General features: G+C 42.8%; 1 protein-coding gene across 1 annotated transcript in view; it reads left to right on the top strand.

Annotated features, from left to right (window-relative positions):
• Positions 1–18260, top strand: part of LOC138968749 (SLAIN motif-containing protein 2-like) — a 30608-nt gene extending 12348 nt beyond the window's left edge. The window contains exons 4-9 of the mRNA XM_070341387.1: positions 233–385; positions 1513–1554; positions 2526–2618; positions 3554–3658; positions 5853–6177; positions 7204–18260. Coding sequence (XP_070197488.1) covers positions 233–385; positions 1513–1554; positions 2526–2618; positions 3554–3658; positions 5853–6177; positions 7204–7273 — 788 coding nt within the window. The 3' untranslated portion in view covers positions 7274–18260. The remainder of the gene's footprint in view (positions 1–232; positions 386–1512; positions 1555–2525; positions 2619–3553; positions 3659–5852; positions 6178–7203) is intronic.
• Positions 18261–18532: the final 272 nt, after the last annotated feature.

Raw genomic sequence — 18532 nt, 5'->3', positions numbered from 1 at the left:
TAAAACAGGTCCCCCGAAAGCGGGGTATGGCTGCCTGAATTGCCGGTTAAAAAAACCAGTCATACACGTACAAACTAACTTGTGTTAAAACATGAGTGAACGTGGGAGTTTCAGCCCATGAACGAAGAAGATGAAAAAGAGAGGGAGGGAGAGAGAATGTATCTTTGAATATCTGTGTTATTTGTTTCTTTTTGTCATTGTTTGACTGTATAATAATTCTTTTAATACGTAGGAAACCGAATCGACAACGGAACATTCACTCGCCCGAAGAAGTCTCATGAGCGTCTGGGGCCGATGGTGGCGGAGAGAGATCGGGGGCACGAGGAGGTGTATAACCAGCATGATGTCACCAATGTGGAGGCAGTAGCCAAACAGCAAGAAGAAAGTAAGATCATGTTTTCTGCATAAATGCATGATGTTTATGCTACAGTGGAACCCCCCTTTTATGACTTGCAAAAATCTGAAACATTTTATCAGGATGGAGGCTTACAATGGAGTTAAATTTACAGAGGTAATGAACAATAACTGTGGAAAAAAACCAAGGTCTTAAAACGGAGAAAGTCTTGAATTGGAGGTTTTTAAAAAGGGGGTTCCGCTGTATAATGGAGCATTACACACAGGCACACAAACAAATGCATGGTGATGAATGCACACCTTTCTCAAACCAACGCATCAACACACACACACACACACTCACACACACACACACACACACACACACACACACACACACACACAAACACACTCACAAACACACACACAAACACACACATACAGATTTGATTACATAAAAATGCACACAAACAACTGCATGGTGATGAATGCACACCTTTCTCAAACCAACGCATCAACACACACACACTCACACACACACACACACACACACACACACTCACACACACTCACACACTCACACTCACTCACACACACACACACACACACACACAAACACACTCACACACACACACATACAGATTTGATTACATAAAAATGCACACAAACAAATGCATGGTGATGAATGCACACCTTTCTCAAACCAACGCATCAACACACACACACTCACACACACACACATGTATATTTGATAACATATATGAGAAAGAGTTTTTTTTATTCTTTGTTTTATTGCTTTTCCTGTCAGCTATCATTTGCATGAGGGTGCGATGTGATGGTGCCTTGTTTAAAAGCAAAGCAAATGCCAAATGTCAGAAAAATGCCTTTACGTGTTTTTTTTTATATTCCAGGTTTACGTCGGAGTATGGAAAATGTCTTTACAGGTTTTTTCTAAATATTCCAGGTTTACGTCGGAGTATGGAAAATGTCTTTACAGGTTTGTTCTATATATTCCAGGTTTACGTCGGAGTATGGAAAATGTCTTTACAGGTTTTTTCTATATATTCCAGGTTTATGTCGGAGTATGGAAAATGTCTTTACAGGTTTTTTCTATATTATATTCCAGGTTTACATCGGAGTATGGAAAATGTCTTTACAGGTTTTTTCTATATATTCCAGGTTTACGGCAGAGTAGGGCTACATACACGTCTCCTAAAAGAGGTGAGTTTACGCTTTTACACTTTTTCTCATTTCAAACATATTGCTTTTTTTTAAAATTCTCTCTTTGTAAATCCTGTGAATGTGATTCCACCTTAATATTACATCTTGAAGACATTTTTGTCTTCAGGGGGACTTGACCTAACAAATAATTGCCTCATTTCTTTCCAATTGTTATAAAGTTGGGTTTTGGGTAGTGGCATTACACTGCAGGAATACCTAAAGTGTGCGGAAATTAGTTGTTTGTTTGAAGTAATGTGTGGCCTAAACTTTGTTGATCTTCACAATGCATGCCTTTACTTTTTCGTCTTTGTTGCATTGGAAGTCTGATGATGAAGAGTATGTTAACAGATTACCCAAATAACATTCTTTTCATCAATTATAGGTCTTAAAATTGTTATGGAATTATTCATTATATGTGCCTTGTAAATGTATGTTACAATTGAATGTGCCTTGGTCTTTTGTTTGGTATTGTTGTCATTTGTCAGAAATGGTTTCCCGAAATGCGGTTCTGAATTGATCCCAAAGTTGACTTTGTGAAGATTTTGCGCCGTCTTTTCACTGAACATTCAGTGCCAAAGCTTAGTGCAGCCAGCTTTGTGAAGTTGACTTCGCAAAGTCAACTTTGCCCAAATAGTTTGAGGGTTAAGGGTACTTATGGGCAGAGAAACTTGATAGCCATGAGAGAGAGAGAGAGAGAGAGAGAGAGAGAGAGAGAGAGAGAGAGAGAGAGAGAGAGAGAGAGAGAGAGAGAGAGAGAGAGAGAGAGAGAGAGAGAGAGAGAGAGAGAGAGAGAGAGAGAGAGAGAGAGAGAGAGAGAGAGAGAGAGAGAGAGAGAGAGAGAGAGAGAGAGAGAGAGACTGATATCATTTTACATTACAGTGTTGTGTTGTGTTACAGTGCTAGTTTTACATTGCAGTGTTCTTTTGTGTTGCAGTGCTAGTGGTACATTACAGTGTTGTGTTGTGTTACAGTGCTGCACAACAAATCCATGTCCATGGCCAGTGACACAGATAACAGTGGTTCTCCTGTGGGCTCCAACAGGTCCAGTCCTGCCCGATTTGATCGTGAGAAAGTTTTCACTTTTGTCATTACATGTAGTAGTGTCTGTTTATCAGTGAGATAGAATTAAACATGCTTTGGCAGGCTGACGTTTGGCATTAAGTTGTTGTTTGCAGTGAGATAGAATTAAACATGCTTTGGCAGGCTGACGTTTGGCATTAAGTTGTTGTTTGCAGTGAGATAGAATTAAACATGCTTTGGCAGGCTGACGTTTGGCATTAAGTTGTTGTTTGCAGTGAGATAGAATTAAACATGCTTTGGCAGGCTGACGTTTGGCATTAAGTTGTTGTTTGCAGTGAGATAGAATTAAACATGCTTTGGCAGGCTGACGTTTGGCATTAAGTTGTTGTTTGCAGTGAGATAGAATTAAACATGCTTTGGCAGGCTGACGTTTGGCATTAAGTTGTTGTTTGCAGTGAGATAGAATTAAACATGCTTTGGCAGGCTGACGTATGGCATTAAGTTGTTGTTTGCAGTGAGATAGAATTAAACATGCTTTGGCAGGCTGACGTTTGGCATTAAGTTGTTGTTTGCAGTGAGATAGAATTAAACATGCTTTGGCAGGCTGACGTTTGGCATTAAGTTGTTGTTTGCAGTGAGATAGAATTAAACATGCTTTGGCAGGCTGACGTTTGGCATTAAGTTGTTGTTTGCAGTGAGATAGAATTAAACATGCTTTGGCAGGCTGACGTTTGGCATTAAGTTGTTGTTTGCAGTGAGATAGAATTAAACATGCTTTGGCAGGCTGACGTTTGGCATTAAGTTGTTGTTTGCCTGAATGTTTTTTGGGGTCTGTTTTGTTGTTGTTTGTTTGAAGGATCATATACATGCTCTAAAATTAAAGTTACTCTCCAGATATACCATTGAAACATGATTCAAAACGAACAAGTTGCTTTTTAGTCACAATAGCGTCATGACTCCTGAATCGTTTATTCGACAGATGAGGGTAGTTACATCGGCCGACACAGAAACAGTTTTGGATCGGACAACGGGACGCCCCCGGACAGTCCCCGTACAGTACAGCAAACCAGCACGCCGTATTCAGGTCAGTAGCATTGGATTCGACACTCATTTCAACTACGCTCTGTCTCAAAGTAGGACTCCAAGTTTAGACTAGGTTACATCAGTGTAAAAGTTTTCAGTAGGTTACATCAGTGTTAAAGACTCAGTCGATACACGTTTTGAATAAAGCTGAAAATGGATTTATTTTTTATTTTTCAGAGTCAAGTCAAAGGTGTAGTAATTATATTATTATACCAAGAACAAGAATAGTGCTTCTTTGTAATGGTTTTATCATCATGGTTTCTTTTACCATTTTGTATGCAATGAGTAAACAATTTGCTTCTTTTGATGGTGGTATTTTCAGTCTTAAGGACAAAGTTGCGCATGATTTAACCCCTGTGAGATCATATTCACAGTATGTGCAGTAAGGACCACATCTGAGGGGCAAATTCACGTTTTTTAATGCAAATTAAGCTGTAAAGGAAGAAGGCATCAGAGGCAGAGCTGTTCTTTCAGTCTGTCAAATATTATCAGCAGATATAGGCAACAGCCTGCTAAAAACAGTTCTCAAAAGATTTTGCTTTCTTGGCTTGATTTAGCGAATGAAGATTTATGAAGACATTCATTTTCTGATGCAAGCATGCTGTTGGCTGATGAGACCTATGGGACATGGGCAGTCAATTTACAGTGATGCAGTTGGTTGGATCATTGTTGCGCTGTGTTTTAGCATGTCAGAAAAATATGTATGCAGTTATTGCATGTGACTGGTCAAGCAGAATTGTCAGATTGAAATGATCCAAGGGAGACAATCTAGCAACCCCTGTTTGCATTGAGACATTCTTTCCAATGTTTTTACAGAGCCGGGGTGGGACTCTCTTGTGATGAAAAACGAGGAAATCCCTTTTTTCTAGGGGGGTTCGGGGACATGCTCCCCCAATTTTTTTTTAAATGGTACATTAAAATCTGTGCAATCTGGTGCATTCTGAGACTAAAATTCAACTCGTTTGGATCAGGTAAAAAAGACATTCTCCTCACTCCCCCCCCCCCCCCCCCCCATAAAAAAAACCCAACCAAACAAAAAACACTTTCACACAACAATGGTAACATTGTAATGGTGCACACTAAAGTAAGGAACCATGTATCCATAATCCAATACTGGCAATAGTATGATCCAAGTGACGCCCCAATGCATTGAAGCTCAAAATGACTATTAGTTATCAGGAGTTTTCAGTCAGCACAATTTAACTCTCAAGCCTCCAGTGTTCTGTTCCATCTTCACTTCTCTCCATATCATTCAGTCAACAAGTTATAGATACTGTGATGAAATGGGACGCGGAAAAATAGATTACCCCAGCGGAATTCGTAAGTTGTGTCCGCGGAAATCCGCAGATTCGCGGAAAAGTCCCACCCCTGACAGAGGGACAAAAAATAAACAATGTAATCATCATCATCTTCAGTAATCTGTAACTGATTCTTTGTAATGTTTTTACTGAGTGACGTGAAATAAAGCATGTTATCATCATCTTCAGTAATCTAGAACTGTATTCTTTGTAATGTTTTTACAGAGTGACGCGAAATAAACAATGTTATCATCATTTTCATCAATCTAGAAACTGTATTCTTTCTAATGTTTTTACAGAGTGACGTGAAGAAAACAATGTTATCATCATCTTCATCAATCTAGAAACTGTATTCTTTCTAATGTTTTTACTGAGTGACGTGAAATAAAGCATGTTATCATCATCTTCAGTAATCTAGAACTGTATTCTTTGTAATGTTTTTACAGAGTGACGCGAAATAAACAATGTTATCATCATTTTCATCAATCTAGAAACTGTATTCTTTCTAATGTTTTTACAGAGTGACGCGAAATAAACAATGTTATCATAATTTTCATCAATCTAGAAACTGTATTCTTTCTAATGTTTTTACAGAGTGACGTGAAGAAAACAATGTTATCATCATCTTCATCAATCTAGAAACTGTATTCTTTGTAATGTTTTTACAGAGTGACGTGAAGAAAACAATCATCTTCAGTAATTTAGAACTCTTCTTCTTCCGAGTCATGAACTGGGTCCTTTTGGACGTTTAAAGTTCAGCGAGTGGAGTTTTAAAGTAGAGCTGGTTAAAATGGGTCTGTGAGTGGCCCAGGCTCAGTAAACTGCAAATATTTTACAGAGTGACGTGAAATAAATAATTATCATCATCTTCAGTAACTGCATTTCTTTCCCCCACAGACGCCAACCACCCGCGCAAAAGTCTGCCCAACATGTCCCGCCTGCAGTATCCACCCCCTTCTTCACACTCCAGCGATTCCAGCCTGGAGCATCAGTCTGCCGGCAGCATGGATGACCTTAACCTTGCTCCAGAGACTCGAACCACCTCTCGTCTGCCTGCCCCAGGGTACCGAGCGGCATCCCCCTCTATGGGGGGTCTGCGTCCCGGACTAGCCGGAGCGAGGGGGGTGTCTCCGCAACGCAGCGGTCTACCGACACCTCGACGCAGCATCCCTAGGCCCGCAACTGCTGGCTCTCCACGGTCTTCCTTGCCACAACCTAGAAGGTTTGATTATATTATTGGTTGATTTGTATTAGTTTACTAGTTTTTTTTGTTACTTTGTATGTGTGTGTGTTTGTGTCTGGTTTTGTGTGTGTGTGTGTGTGTGTGTGTGTGTTATAGCAGAGTTATCTGTGAGCAATCTCATTCTCTCTTGTGTCCATGTACTGTCTGGGGGGGGGGGGGGGGGGGGGGGAATGCTCCACTGACATTTTGTAAGTGTAATTGGACATGGCAAAGTGAAAACGTATAAAGCATTTGTTTTTCTTGTTACATGTACTGAAATTTCATGTTTCATGGAGTTCTCTGTATTTTTGTTCCTGATTAATTTCTGGTGAAGATTAAAGGTGGTCGTCTACATTTTTGCTTTTTTTCAATAAACTTATGGTTAGATTTTGATAAAAAGTTTAAGTCAGATGATGAAAGAACCATAGAGAAAAAAGTTATAGAAAAAAACATATGTAAAAAAAGTTTTTATTTTTGGGTAGTGTCTCAGACACTTCCAATATTTTGTTTTCTGTTTGCTGAGAACATGTGCTTTGCCTAAAAATATCGACCAATCAAATTCATGTCTCTATGCTGACAGTCACGCCTACACAGTCACAGCAACAGTTTGACACTGGACATTGGAGCGCTGTCCACAATTTTTTTAAACGAACGAAATGCACGGTATTCGAGAGGAGTTTTGCCCTCGGCATTTCCCAAATAAGGATATTCTACTACAGTATGCTGGAATACTACAATGAATTTTCAAACGGATACCCTTGCTTCGTTCTTCTTGATCGAAGGGGGGTGTATTTTTTATATTTGTAGGGAATAGACTCAGCATTTTAATGGTCAAATGTCTATTTATGTATAAAAATGTAGACAAGGACCTTTAACTTTTGTTGAAATTTACACAAAAAGTATAAAAAATCTTACGCTTGAACACATATAGATCCCTGTAGAGCTAAGATGTAAATGATTGCAGAAAGTTTCCAGTAAGCGCTGACAATGTTGCAGTTAACTCATTCACTCGTTTTCTGGTTTCAGGTCAGGGATACCATCTCCCAGGCCATCCGGGCAGGGACGCGAGGAAAGCTGGCGAGAAGGCTGCTTCTGACAGGATTTTGTGAACTAAGCTACTTTATTTAACAGAAATAATTATTTCGGTATCTTTATTTGCTGCTTAGTCAGGGAGTTGGCATCCTATTATTTTCATGTTTGCAACATCAGTCGTGCATTATAGAATCTGGTTTTTTCTTCAAACAAGTTTGGTTTGAATGTGGAGTTCGTGTTTTTTTCCTGTGTTGGGTGCACTGTTTGTGATCATTGTGAAAGACGCTGTGAAACTGTCAGAGATGAGAAGTAAAACTGATCGAGGACCTGCTTTCATGATGAAGGAGATTTGCTGCAGTGAAAAAAAGAAGTCTTCTGAACAAGTGAGATTCAAGGGTAATGCAAAAGCCGAAGAGGGAGGATGAGAAGAAATAACTTCTGAGTGTTGGACGTTACAGTCAATCCTGTATGGATGTATGGAAGACGCTTTATTGTAAGGGCAAGGAAGAAGTTTTCAAGTGACGGTTAGGGAAGTGTTTCAGGAAAAGTAAAACAAATTGGATGGTGTGGAATTGAAAGTGAAACACGAGTGTAAGATCCAGCTAACTCTGTTGGGAAGAAGTACTGCATAGTTGCTTTAGTATTGTTCTGATGAAAAAATGCTTCCTCCATTCTTAATTCCGCCCCTACCCCTCTGCCCCTCTGCGCCCCCCCCCCCCCCCCCCCCAAACAAAGCAAAACAAACAAAAAAACAACCACCCAATAACAACACACACACAAAATCACTTCCCCCAGCCCTATTCCTCTTCTTGCCTGCTTTCCCAACTATGAGGTTTGTTATGGATCTCTTCATCTCGTGTCATTGCATGATTATGTTTTCCAACATTTACCTTTGCAAAGATGTATACTGGGGATATGTTACTTTCAGTTGTGGAAAAGGAAGAGGGAAATTCTGTGAGCCATACTGAATAAAGATAAAGCTGTGAAAATATCTATTTTGTTTGTTTTTGTCGGGGTTTTGGTCATAACAAAGTTATTTTTAATAATTTTTAAGGTTAGCTTTTCAGCTTCCACTTTGATTGCACAATTGAAAAAGGATTGAAATAGTCTGCTGCACAAATTATGTAACTTGCAAAGCTCTGTGTGACAGTTATGATTTACCCGTTACTTTTGTTGTAAATTTGGCTTTAGAAGACAGACTACTGTAAAAGCTTCAATGGGATTGATAGCAGAGATGTGATCACAGTAAAAACATAGAGGCAGGAAAATGAATTGAGTTGATCTTTCTCAAGTTGTAGAAGAATTGTTTGAATGCCAGTATAAGTGGAAGCATGAATTTGTGGTGCATTTTGAAAGTGTGAATCTGTAGTGTATGCTGAACAGAGAACTGGAAGTGTAAAGAATTGTGGTTTTAGAAAATGAATGAATGGAAATCATGTCTAATTATTTGAGAGATTGAGAAGATAATGTTGAGGAGATGCTCAAAAAAGGATGAGGATTTACCTTTGCTGTGTGTGTGTGTGTGTGTGTGTGTGTGTGTGTGTGTGTGTGTGTGTGTGTGTGTGTGTGCGCGCGTAGTGTTTGAGTGTGTGTATGCTTGCTGCTTGCTTGCTCACATGCATTTTAGAAAATGAGCCTGACTGAAAGAATAACAGAAACACTGACACCATTTTCAGTTTGAATTTGTGTATGATTTAGAGAGATTGTAAATCTAATATATTTGCCTTCCACTATGAGTGGACAGCCTCCCTCTCTCCTTGACCCTCCACTCTTTACAAAGAATGCTTTGTTATACATGTACCTTTGTTGCTATGTATTGCTTGGATTGCTTATTTTGTTTAAACAATTATATCCAGTCATACCAGAGGGCACGGCCTTCATGGTCTGTTCAGTGTATTATTGCAAAATACATGGCTTTTAGAAAATGAGAACAACATGTATAGGTGATGTAGATATTTGCTGGAAATCTGCCTCAAGTCTATAAAGTGTGCATACTTTCTTTGCTTGTTCTTTGAAGCTTGCAACGTGTCTTGTACAGTTAATGTACAGTATTTGTTCACATGGTTGTTGATGTGGCTGTTGGGGTATGCACCGTTAATGTTCTGTTTTTCTGTGTTAATGTGCTGTAACATGCGATCTTATCCACATTTACACATATATATGTGTATCAACTTTACAGTGTTTGTTATGATCTCCTGTTTTGTGATGTGGTCAGAGAATTGTTTTTTTTTCATCTTTGAACTTGCTTCCAGGCATAGATTAACAGATGTGAAGATTTTGGCAGTCTGCGTGTTCGGGAGTATGAGTAAGTTTGTTTAATTGGAGTGAAAGGTATGACTTTATACAGGGCCCCCCAAAGTGTACGTCCCTGCGTCCTATACGCACTAGAAGCCAAAATCACGAACAAGGAATTCACGGAGCGGGTCCCAGGACGCACTAAACCTATAAAGAGCGGGTCCCGGGACGCACTAAATTTCCGTTGTCGTGCGTCCCGTATACTCTTTTAAAATTGTAGTCGTCAGCTAAGTCAAAAAGTAAGCACAAATATGCCAGTTTCACGCGGGCACAAAGTGTGCGTGTATTGCATTTGACAAGGTTTAGTTGAAGTATCCTCCTCGAATATCCTGGTAATAAAACAACACACTTCATATCATATTATTCGCGATCACAATGCGTTATATGTTCATAGGGGGTTTAGGGACCCGGGACTCTTAGGAACCTCTAAAACTCTGCTTAGGGGGTCCATGGACCCTCTAAACATTAAAAGTGGGGGTCCCAGGACCCTCGAGGACGGGAGTCTGTGGGGAGCCCTGTTTATACTTATTCAAATAGGTATATATTTACAGGGGGGAATTACCCCCTGCGGGTTAGGGGGAAGAATTTACCCGATGCTCCCCAGCATGTCGTAAGAGGCAACTAACGGATTCTGTTTCTCCTTTTACCCTTGTTAAGTGTTTCTTGTATAGAATATAGTCAATTTTTGTAAAGATTTTAGTCAAGCAGTATGTAAGAAATGTTAAGTCCTTTGTACTGGAAACTTGCATTCTCCCAGTAAGGTAATATATTGTACTACGTTGCAAGCCCCTGGAGCAATTTTTTGATTAGTGCTTTTGTGAACAAGAAACAATTGACAAGTGGCTCTATCCCATCTCCCTCTTTCCCCGTCGCGATATAACCTTCGTGGTTGAAAACGACGTTAAACACCAAATAAATAAATAAATACAGGGGATTGGGACTCTTGGCATGCACCTCTTTTTTTCTACAGGTGTGTGAGCTTTGAAAACATTTCCATTATATGCTGCATTTTTGTTCTTTCGCTTTTCTCATTTTCCTTTATCATTTGTTTTCTGTTGTTGTTTTTACTTCTTGTTTCTGTTTTGCAAAATTCCGTGTCATCTTTGGGGCGGAACAAAATTGACATAGGTTAGGGCACAAAATGAATGTTTTTAATTGCAGAAATGCAGTACAAATAGGTTGTGTCTACCATGTAAAAACTCCTCAAACACAAAGCGTGCTTAACTCTCAACTGTGATGCTCTGGGATGTATGTGTGCATGTTATTTTGATTTTGGAGAACAATGTTTCATTCGTGTTACTGTTGAGTTCTGACACTGTAAAATGATTGTGTGTTGAGAGTGAGAATTTGTAGAGTGTTCGCACTCGTAAGCGTAAGGCTGCTGAGTTTCATATGCTATAATTTTAAATGCTTTTTTTTTTTAATCCTTTTAAGACAAATATTCTCTCTCAAAGTCTTGCTGATTCAGAACTTAGCTAGGTATTATTGTCTCTGATGCTGTATATGTTATTCTGAACAAATTGCTTGGAAATTTTGTTTACTGCCAGTTTGAAAATGACATGTTATATGTTACTAATGAAAGCTATTTTTGTGGCTGTTTTAAGGATGCCAGAACATGAATTGATTTTTGTGTGTGTTTGTTATTTTATTAATTCGGTATGATAAACATGGACATGATTGTGAAAGTGGATTGCATTAGTTGAATCAGTGTGTCATAATTAGTTTTGTTTCTGTTTCAAGCTTACTCAACAATCATGTGTATTAAACAAAATTTGCAGAAATTTGCAGAAATTAGAGCTTGTCCTGAAAGGTATACCAGAAACATAGACTAATTAACCAACATGCGTTCAAAACATTTGTAAAAACTCAGATTTGGTATTCTCTGTCTCATCTCTTTGGATTTCAGTCTATTCATGATCGTAGATAATAATCTGCAACAGAAAATAAGGGAATAAAACATCACTCATTTGTTAGTGCATCCTGCTTGGCACTAGACAGTAGTAACATTAAATTACATATTCCTACTCCGAATCACATGTAGCATTGACACAATCGGAGATGCTAGGTTCTGAAAAGGCTAACCGTCTAAGGGAAGCAACCCCAACCACAAAAAGTGTAAACGTAGCCATGGTAATGACCATACACCCGGGGAGTTACCTCCCATCGTGCATGCCATGTCACTACTGCTACTGAACACGTGGCTCATATCATTCGACCTTACAGCTTTCGAGGGAGCAGGTTGTTGATTTTTGGGCTCCCCTGTGGCTGCGCTGTTTGGTGTTGTTTTGACACCCACCGGCCACGTTACCGTCTATCTTGCCTCCTGCTTCGTAGTTGGTGAGCTCTTTCCATTTTGGTCATTATTTTGACAGGAAATTTGTTGTAGTTGCTGATTTTCGTCCGTGTTTGGACCTGTGATATTTCAGTGACTACTGTTGGCCGCCATTTTTGTTGTCAGCATGAGTTGACAGATTTTTGTGGCTAGGCCGATGTATTTTGGAGGTAAACGTAATTTTACCTTCTTACTTGCTTGCTGCTTTGTTTAGTTGGTAAGCTTGTTCCTTCTTGTCTTTGGTTTGACAGGAATTTATCTATAGTTGCTGACTTTTTGTCCGTTTGGACTCCTAAATGCGTTTCAGTAACTTATCTTGTGGCCGCCACTTTCGGTTGCTCAGCTTTCCTGACAGCTTATTTATGTGGCTAGGCCTATGTTATGGTGAGGTTCTCCTTACTTTACCTGCGTTTTTGCCTTCTGCTTTGTTAGTTGGTAAGCCATTTCATATTTCGTCATTACTTTGACAGGAATTTTTGTTATTGCTTAATTTTCGTCCGTTTTGGACTTCTAAATTTTGTCCAGTAACTTATCGCTTGGCCGCCATTTTGTGTATCAGCGTTGCTGACAGTGGTTTACTTGGCTAGGCTTTAGCAGGTATCTACCAGTCCGTAGGACTGGTCGTGGTTTCGGATTTAACATGTTTGTTATGTTTTGTTCGTTACTCTTTCTGCCTCGAACAAACACTTTGTGGGGCAGTCATATACTGTTGTATGTCCTGTTTCTTCTCCTCGCCTTCTCTGCCGTTAGCAGATCAGGTGTTGCAGGTGTCTGCTTATCTTTGTGAAGAAATTTTCGCGTTCCAAGCCTGCGTCTTCCGTTGGTCCCGCTGTCTGTGGGCGACGTCACCTTGTTGGCTTCTTTGACGCTTCCGGCCGAGACGTTGTCTAGGGCGGATGTTTTGCTTCTTCGTCTTCTACCGCTGTGGTTGGCGATTCAAGTAAGTCGAGCTGGTCCACAGGCCCTCGTGAGGCCGTCGGACAGTCCCTGCTGGGACACAGCTCTTTTCGGCGGGTTCACGACCCGCAAACCCCTGTTCAGTCGCACCCTGGCTTCACTGAAGACCATTGTGTGGCTGAGCAATGGCGGCAGTTGGTTCCGGCTACTTCTCCGACGTACGCACCCGCTGGGGTCGTTTCCGGAGTTGTCTAGCCGTTTCCGACTGCTGCGCTTCCGGCACTCGCCGGAAGCATAGGTCCCCCGATGTACGCACCCGCTGTGGTCGTTTCCGGGGTTGACCAGGTCCCCCGATGTGCGCACCCGCTGTGGTCGTTTCCGGGGTTGACCGGACGTTGCCCCCCGGGCATTCGTCCTCTGTTCAGTCGCACCCTGGTTTCCTCGAAGACCATTGTATGGCGGAGCAGTGGCGGTAGCCGTTTCCGGCGCTGCGCTTCCGGCACTCGCTGGAAGCATAGGTCCTCTGACGTACGCACCCGCTGTGGTCGTTTCCGGGGTTGACCGGACGTTGCCCCCCGGGCATTCGTCCTCTGTTCAGTCACACCCTGGCTTCCTCGAAGACCATTGTGTGGCGGAGCAATGGCGGTAGCCGTTTCTGGCGCTGCGCTTCCGGCACTCGCTGGAAGCATAGGTCCTCTGACGTACGCACCCGCTGTGGTCGTTTCCGGGGTTGACCGGACGTTGCCTTTTAGGGCATTCGGGCTTCCGGCCTCCGTCCTCGCATTCGGCGCTTCCGCTTTTCGCGGTCTCGTCTGGTGCTTTCCGGCTCCACCCGGATTTACTGCTCCTTTCGCTTCCACTTCCTCCCGGATGTCGGTAGCTGAGGAGCAGCGCCAGCCCTTCGGGCAGGTGGTGTCTCAGCTCTGGCCGACGTAGTCAGCGTTTCAACCTTCGGTTGTCGCGTCGACTGCCGTTCCGGTGCCTGCGGCTGCAGACTTGCCGTCTTCTCTCTCTTAGCCTGGTCGAGGCATGAGTTAGGACGACGTCGGGGGGGACGGATTTCCGGTTTTCCGGTTATGCCGTTTCACCGGCCTTCCACCAGTACGTGGACTTCGGTTTTTCGCCGGTTGTGTCGGACATTCAGTCTGTCGTCAGCGATTCCACACGTGCTGGTTATTGGGAAAAAGGCTTAACGCTGTCCTCTTAGCTGCGGCAGAGGTCACGTCGAAGGTTTTCCCGGGCGGGGCTTCGGCCTCCTACACTTCCTGTCTGGAAGCATAGGTTCTCCATCACAAGCGCACGTAGTGGCTTGTCTGGGGTTGATCGAGGACTGGCCTACGGGCGTTCGGGTTCCGGCCCCAGTCCTCTTCTGGTCTGTCTCACTCTTGTTCCGTCGTGGGCATTTGTGTTTCACCAGTGCGGCAGCCGTTGTCGGCGTGGTGTTTCCGGTTTTACTGGAAGCATAAGTCCTCCATTTCAAGTACACGTTGCGGTTTTGACTGGAGTTGACAGAGGACTGGCCTACGGGCGTTCGGGCTTCCGGCCTCAGTCTACTCTATGCATCTTTCGCTTCCGTTTTTTGCGGTTTTGTCTGCTGCATTTCCGGCTCTGTTCGGATACACTTCTCCTCTTCCTGACACTCCTTCGGAGGTCGGTGGGTGAGGAACAGCGGCTGGCCTACGGGCATTTAGGCTTTTAGCCTCAGCCGGGGCAGTCTTCACTTTACCTGTTGGGTGTTGCGTTTACTGCCTAGTCAGTTCGGGTGGCCCTGGACGTTTCCCCTATTCACGACCGTCAGTAGGGGGATAAGTCAGGTCTTTTTCCGGTTGGATGGTTTTCCGGTTTCCGGTCATCTCATTCATCAGTTTACCACCAGCAACTGTGACTTCGGTTTGCGTTCGTAGCTGAGCTATTCTGGTTCTCAGTCTTTAGTCAGCAATCGAACACGTTCTGGATTTCCGTCGCAGCTCAAGCTTCGGCTCAGGATTTCCCTTGGGTGCATCGACATTGGTGGCTTCCTTGTTGGTTGACTTTGTTGTCGATGTCGGACTTCCGTTCCGTGAAGATAGGATGTTTTTTCTACTTCCGGTTCCTTAGTCACCTTTTGTAGGTACCACGGGTTGCAGGTTTTGGCTAGGCCATCTCCTCCCGAAGGTGGTATCTCTAGTGTTTTGGTTCTGCCGCTGTTTCAACTATGGTTCAGTTCCGGAACATGCTCAGCCTTGGCTGGCTTCGGCTACACGGGCTTCACCTTTTGTTCCTTCTTGCTTATTCAGCCTTTGGAACTTGCCTCCTTTCTCTACTCTGTTGGCCAGCCCTTGCTAGGGTGAGCATGGAGCAGATGAGGCTGCCCTTCCTTCTCTACGCTCGTACGGCGGGTGTCGGAGGGACTCGTTTCTTTCGCGTTCTCAGTTCCCTGAACAGTCAAAGAGAGTCGCTTAAACTTTGCCTGCAGTAGAGATTCAGTCGAGTAGAGATCACCAGGTCTCTGACTGCTTTACAAAGGTTGAAGGAAGGTAGGGCTAGCATACTCAGAAACATGCTTAGCAGAAGCATGCTCATTCCTCTGGTTAAGCTAAGCTGGCAGCCAATAGGCAGCCTTGGCCGGGCAACAGCCATTCCACGTTGCGGCGATGGTGGTTGTTGCCTTCCTGTTTCTTGTGGCTTGTGGGGTTCTCTGGCTTCAGGTTACCCCTGTTTGGCCACAAACGTTCGGACTTTGGTCCTTGTTGTCTTTCATCGAGTCGGACTCTGTCTTTCTCTAGTGATCAGACGCGTTCTGGTGTTTCGTCCAAACTTAAGGTTCACTTGAGTTGGCCTCGGAAGTAACATTCAGGTTTTCCTGAGGGGGCATTGTCTTGGACAATGGATGTTTGAGGAGTAGTTCTTTGTGGCTTTCCTCCTCTCTCTCAGGTTTTGGCTACTCTTCTCCTTCGGGCAGAGGTTTAGTTAAGGTTCGGTTCCTGTGACTTCAGTCTTGGGCCTTTCCTCTCTTCTTCCTCATCTTAGTATGAGGCGAGTCCGGATGACGTCCGTTGGGTCGGGTTTCCTTACAGTCGCCCGGCTACAAAAGGCAACTTTGTCTAGGGCGGTTGTCCGTTTTTCTCCGCGTTGGACTCTGTCTTCAGACAGGGACAGACGCGCTCTGGGTTTCTGGCCAAACTCAGGTAGGCTCTTGATTTGGCTAGGAAGTTAACTGCCTGTTTTTTCCCTGAGAACTCTGGTTTCGGGAGTCTTATGGCTGGCTGGCTTCACGGTTTACGTTTACCAGTCTTGGTTTTCTGCTTTCGGTTTTTGATTCACTCTCGATTACCTTCAAGCAGACTGTTTTGGGAACATTCTGGCTTTTAGCCATTTTGTTTATGGTTGCCAGTCACATCGGTTTTTGACCACCGTGGGTCCTCACTTCCGGTAGCTGACGCACAGTCGTAAGTGGCTGCTGTCGGGTGCTACCTCTCTCCCTGCGTTCGCAGGGACTGGTAGGGGATGACTGGCGACCTTCTATTTGTGAGTTTTCTCTTCGAGGTGGACTCTGGTACTTAGTGCTTGGATGTCTCTCTCTCGCTCTTTCGTGGGGATTGGTCACTCTTATTTTGAGCTGACTTCTTTCTCACAAGCCTTTTGGGCTTTACTACATCCCAAGGTTTGCAGACTTTGGCATGGTTGTCTTAAGGTCACCGCGGGGGTTCGTCCTTCTCAGTTGAGGGGACAACCTTACGCACGGATCTTCTCAGGACATTAGCATTTCCTTCCAATAAAAGGGGGGGGGGGGGGAAGCTTGTCTTTCCCTTGGCTCGCCAGGGTTTTTAATCCAAGGCTTGGGTCTATTCCTGTGCTGTTTTTTACGGCTAGGAGATTGGAAGAAGTGCTGAGCACAGCTTTCTGGATCTCTGAGGTTGTCTCTTTCGCTTTGCCTGAGATACTTCTCGGCTGTCAATCAGGACTTTCCTTGGTTCCCTCACTGCCTGTTGGCAGTGGGCCAGCCCTGGCAAGGGCTTTTGAGTGGGTTAGATTTTCTTTCCCACTGGGACCGCCCTGATTCTTTGGCAGCGGTCCAGCTTTTTGGCAAGGTTTTTTGAGTGAGTTAGATTTTTCTTTCCCACCGCCTTGTTGTTGCAATCTGCTACATGTGATTCGGAGTAGGAATATGTAATTTAATCGAAAATTTTATTGTAAATTTTCATTTAATAAATATACCTACCCGAATCACATAGTATATTCCCTCCCGCCAACCCCGCTTTTGATTTGGAGAATTTATTCTTTAGGTCGAATGATATGAGCCACGTGTTCAGTAGCAGTAGTGACATGGCATGCACGATGGGAGGTAACTCCCCGGGTGTATGGTCATTACCATGGCTACGTTTACACTTTTTGTGGTTGGGGTTGCTTCCCTTAGACGGTTAGCCTTTTCAGAACCTAGCATCTCCGATTGTGTCAATGCTACATGTGATTCGGGTAGGTATATTTATTAAATGAAAATTTACAATAAAATTTTCGATTTTAACTGAAATGATCAAGCTCGTGAAGAAAATGCACATCTCTGGATTAATTTACTTCAAGTTAAAATAGCTTGGCTTCGGTTTGGGGGCTAGATTATATCATCATAAAACTACTGCTGTGAATGTATTAGGATTGACCATGTTTTTAGTGATTAAGCAGTCATGCTTTGAAGAAAATGTTTTCTTTTTCTGGTGAAAGTGTTACTTGTTGCTGCACGCATATTAACATTATATTTATGCATTGAGATAACATCAGGTAACTTGTTACCTTGAATCTCTAAACCTACACTGTTTCTCTTCCATCTTGTCACCCAGACCTCACTGTTACACACACACACACACACACACACACACACACACACACACACACACACACACACACACACACACACACAAACACACACACACACACAGATACTTACACGCACTCACGTACATACACATGCACAAAGACACACACACTCACAGTAACGTACAGACACACACACACACACACACGCGTACACAAAAACAAACACCCACAAACACAATCACATACACATACCATCTCTCTCTCTCTCTCTCTCTCTCTCTCTCTCTCTCACTCTCTCTCTCACTCTCTCTCTCTCTCTCTCTCTCTCTCTCTCTCTCTCTCTCTCTCTGTTTTCTCACAAGCATGAGCACACACAAAAGCAGAAGACATCTCATTAAAAGAAGTTCCAATAATTGATATTACATTGAGTAGTAAATGGTAACTTTTTTTATGACTGGGAAATAGTCTTCACAGAATCCGTATATTTGTGATTGTGTTTTTAAGTGAACTAACATAGGTTTGCCTCCATAAGCTAACAACGGTAATGCACTGCGAGGTTTGTCAGCTGTGTCATGCAATTTTTGTGAGTTTCCATGCTTCAATTGATGTGAATTTCTTGCAACTCCATTCTGGCTTCTCTCCCTGAAAACAAGGGAGGGAAGAGCGAGTTCATGTGTATATAGTTGTCAGAGAACAGATGAAACAAGGAAGTAAAGGTTCCTTCTGCTTATTAAAAGTGTTTGTGTGTGTGTCACAGTGTGTGTAGGTACCCGGTGTGCGGGTATGTCGATGTGCGTATTTAGATAGATAGATAATTTATTGCCAAGTGTACAATACATGAATGAACATAAAAAATACACGAGGAAAGCAGCTTGCTGTGTGATAAAAACAAAAATAAATAGCATTCATACATCTCTGGCGCATAGCATCATACATACATGGGTAAGACAATTTGGTATCACAGTAACTAATACATACACTATACAGACATGGTGAGAACTATGAAAC

The sequence above is a fragment of the Littorina saxatilis genome, linkage group LG6 (assembly GCF_037325665.1).
Source record: "Littorina saxatilis isolate snail1 linkage group LG6, US_GU_Lsax_2.0, whole genome shotgun sequence".
Lineage (NCBI taxonomy): Eukaryota > Metazoa > Mollusca > Gastropoda > Littorinimorpha > Littorinidae > Littorina > Littorina saxatilis.
This window is presented reverse-complemented; position numbering and strand designations above follow the sequence as displayed.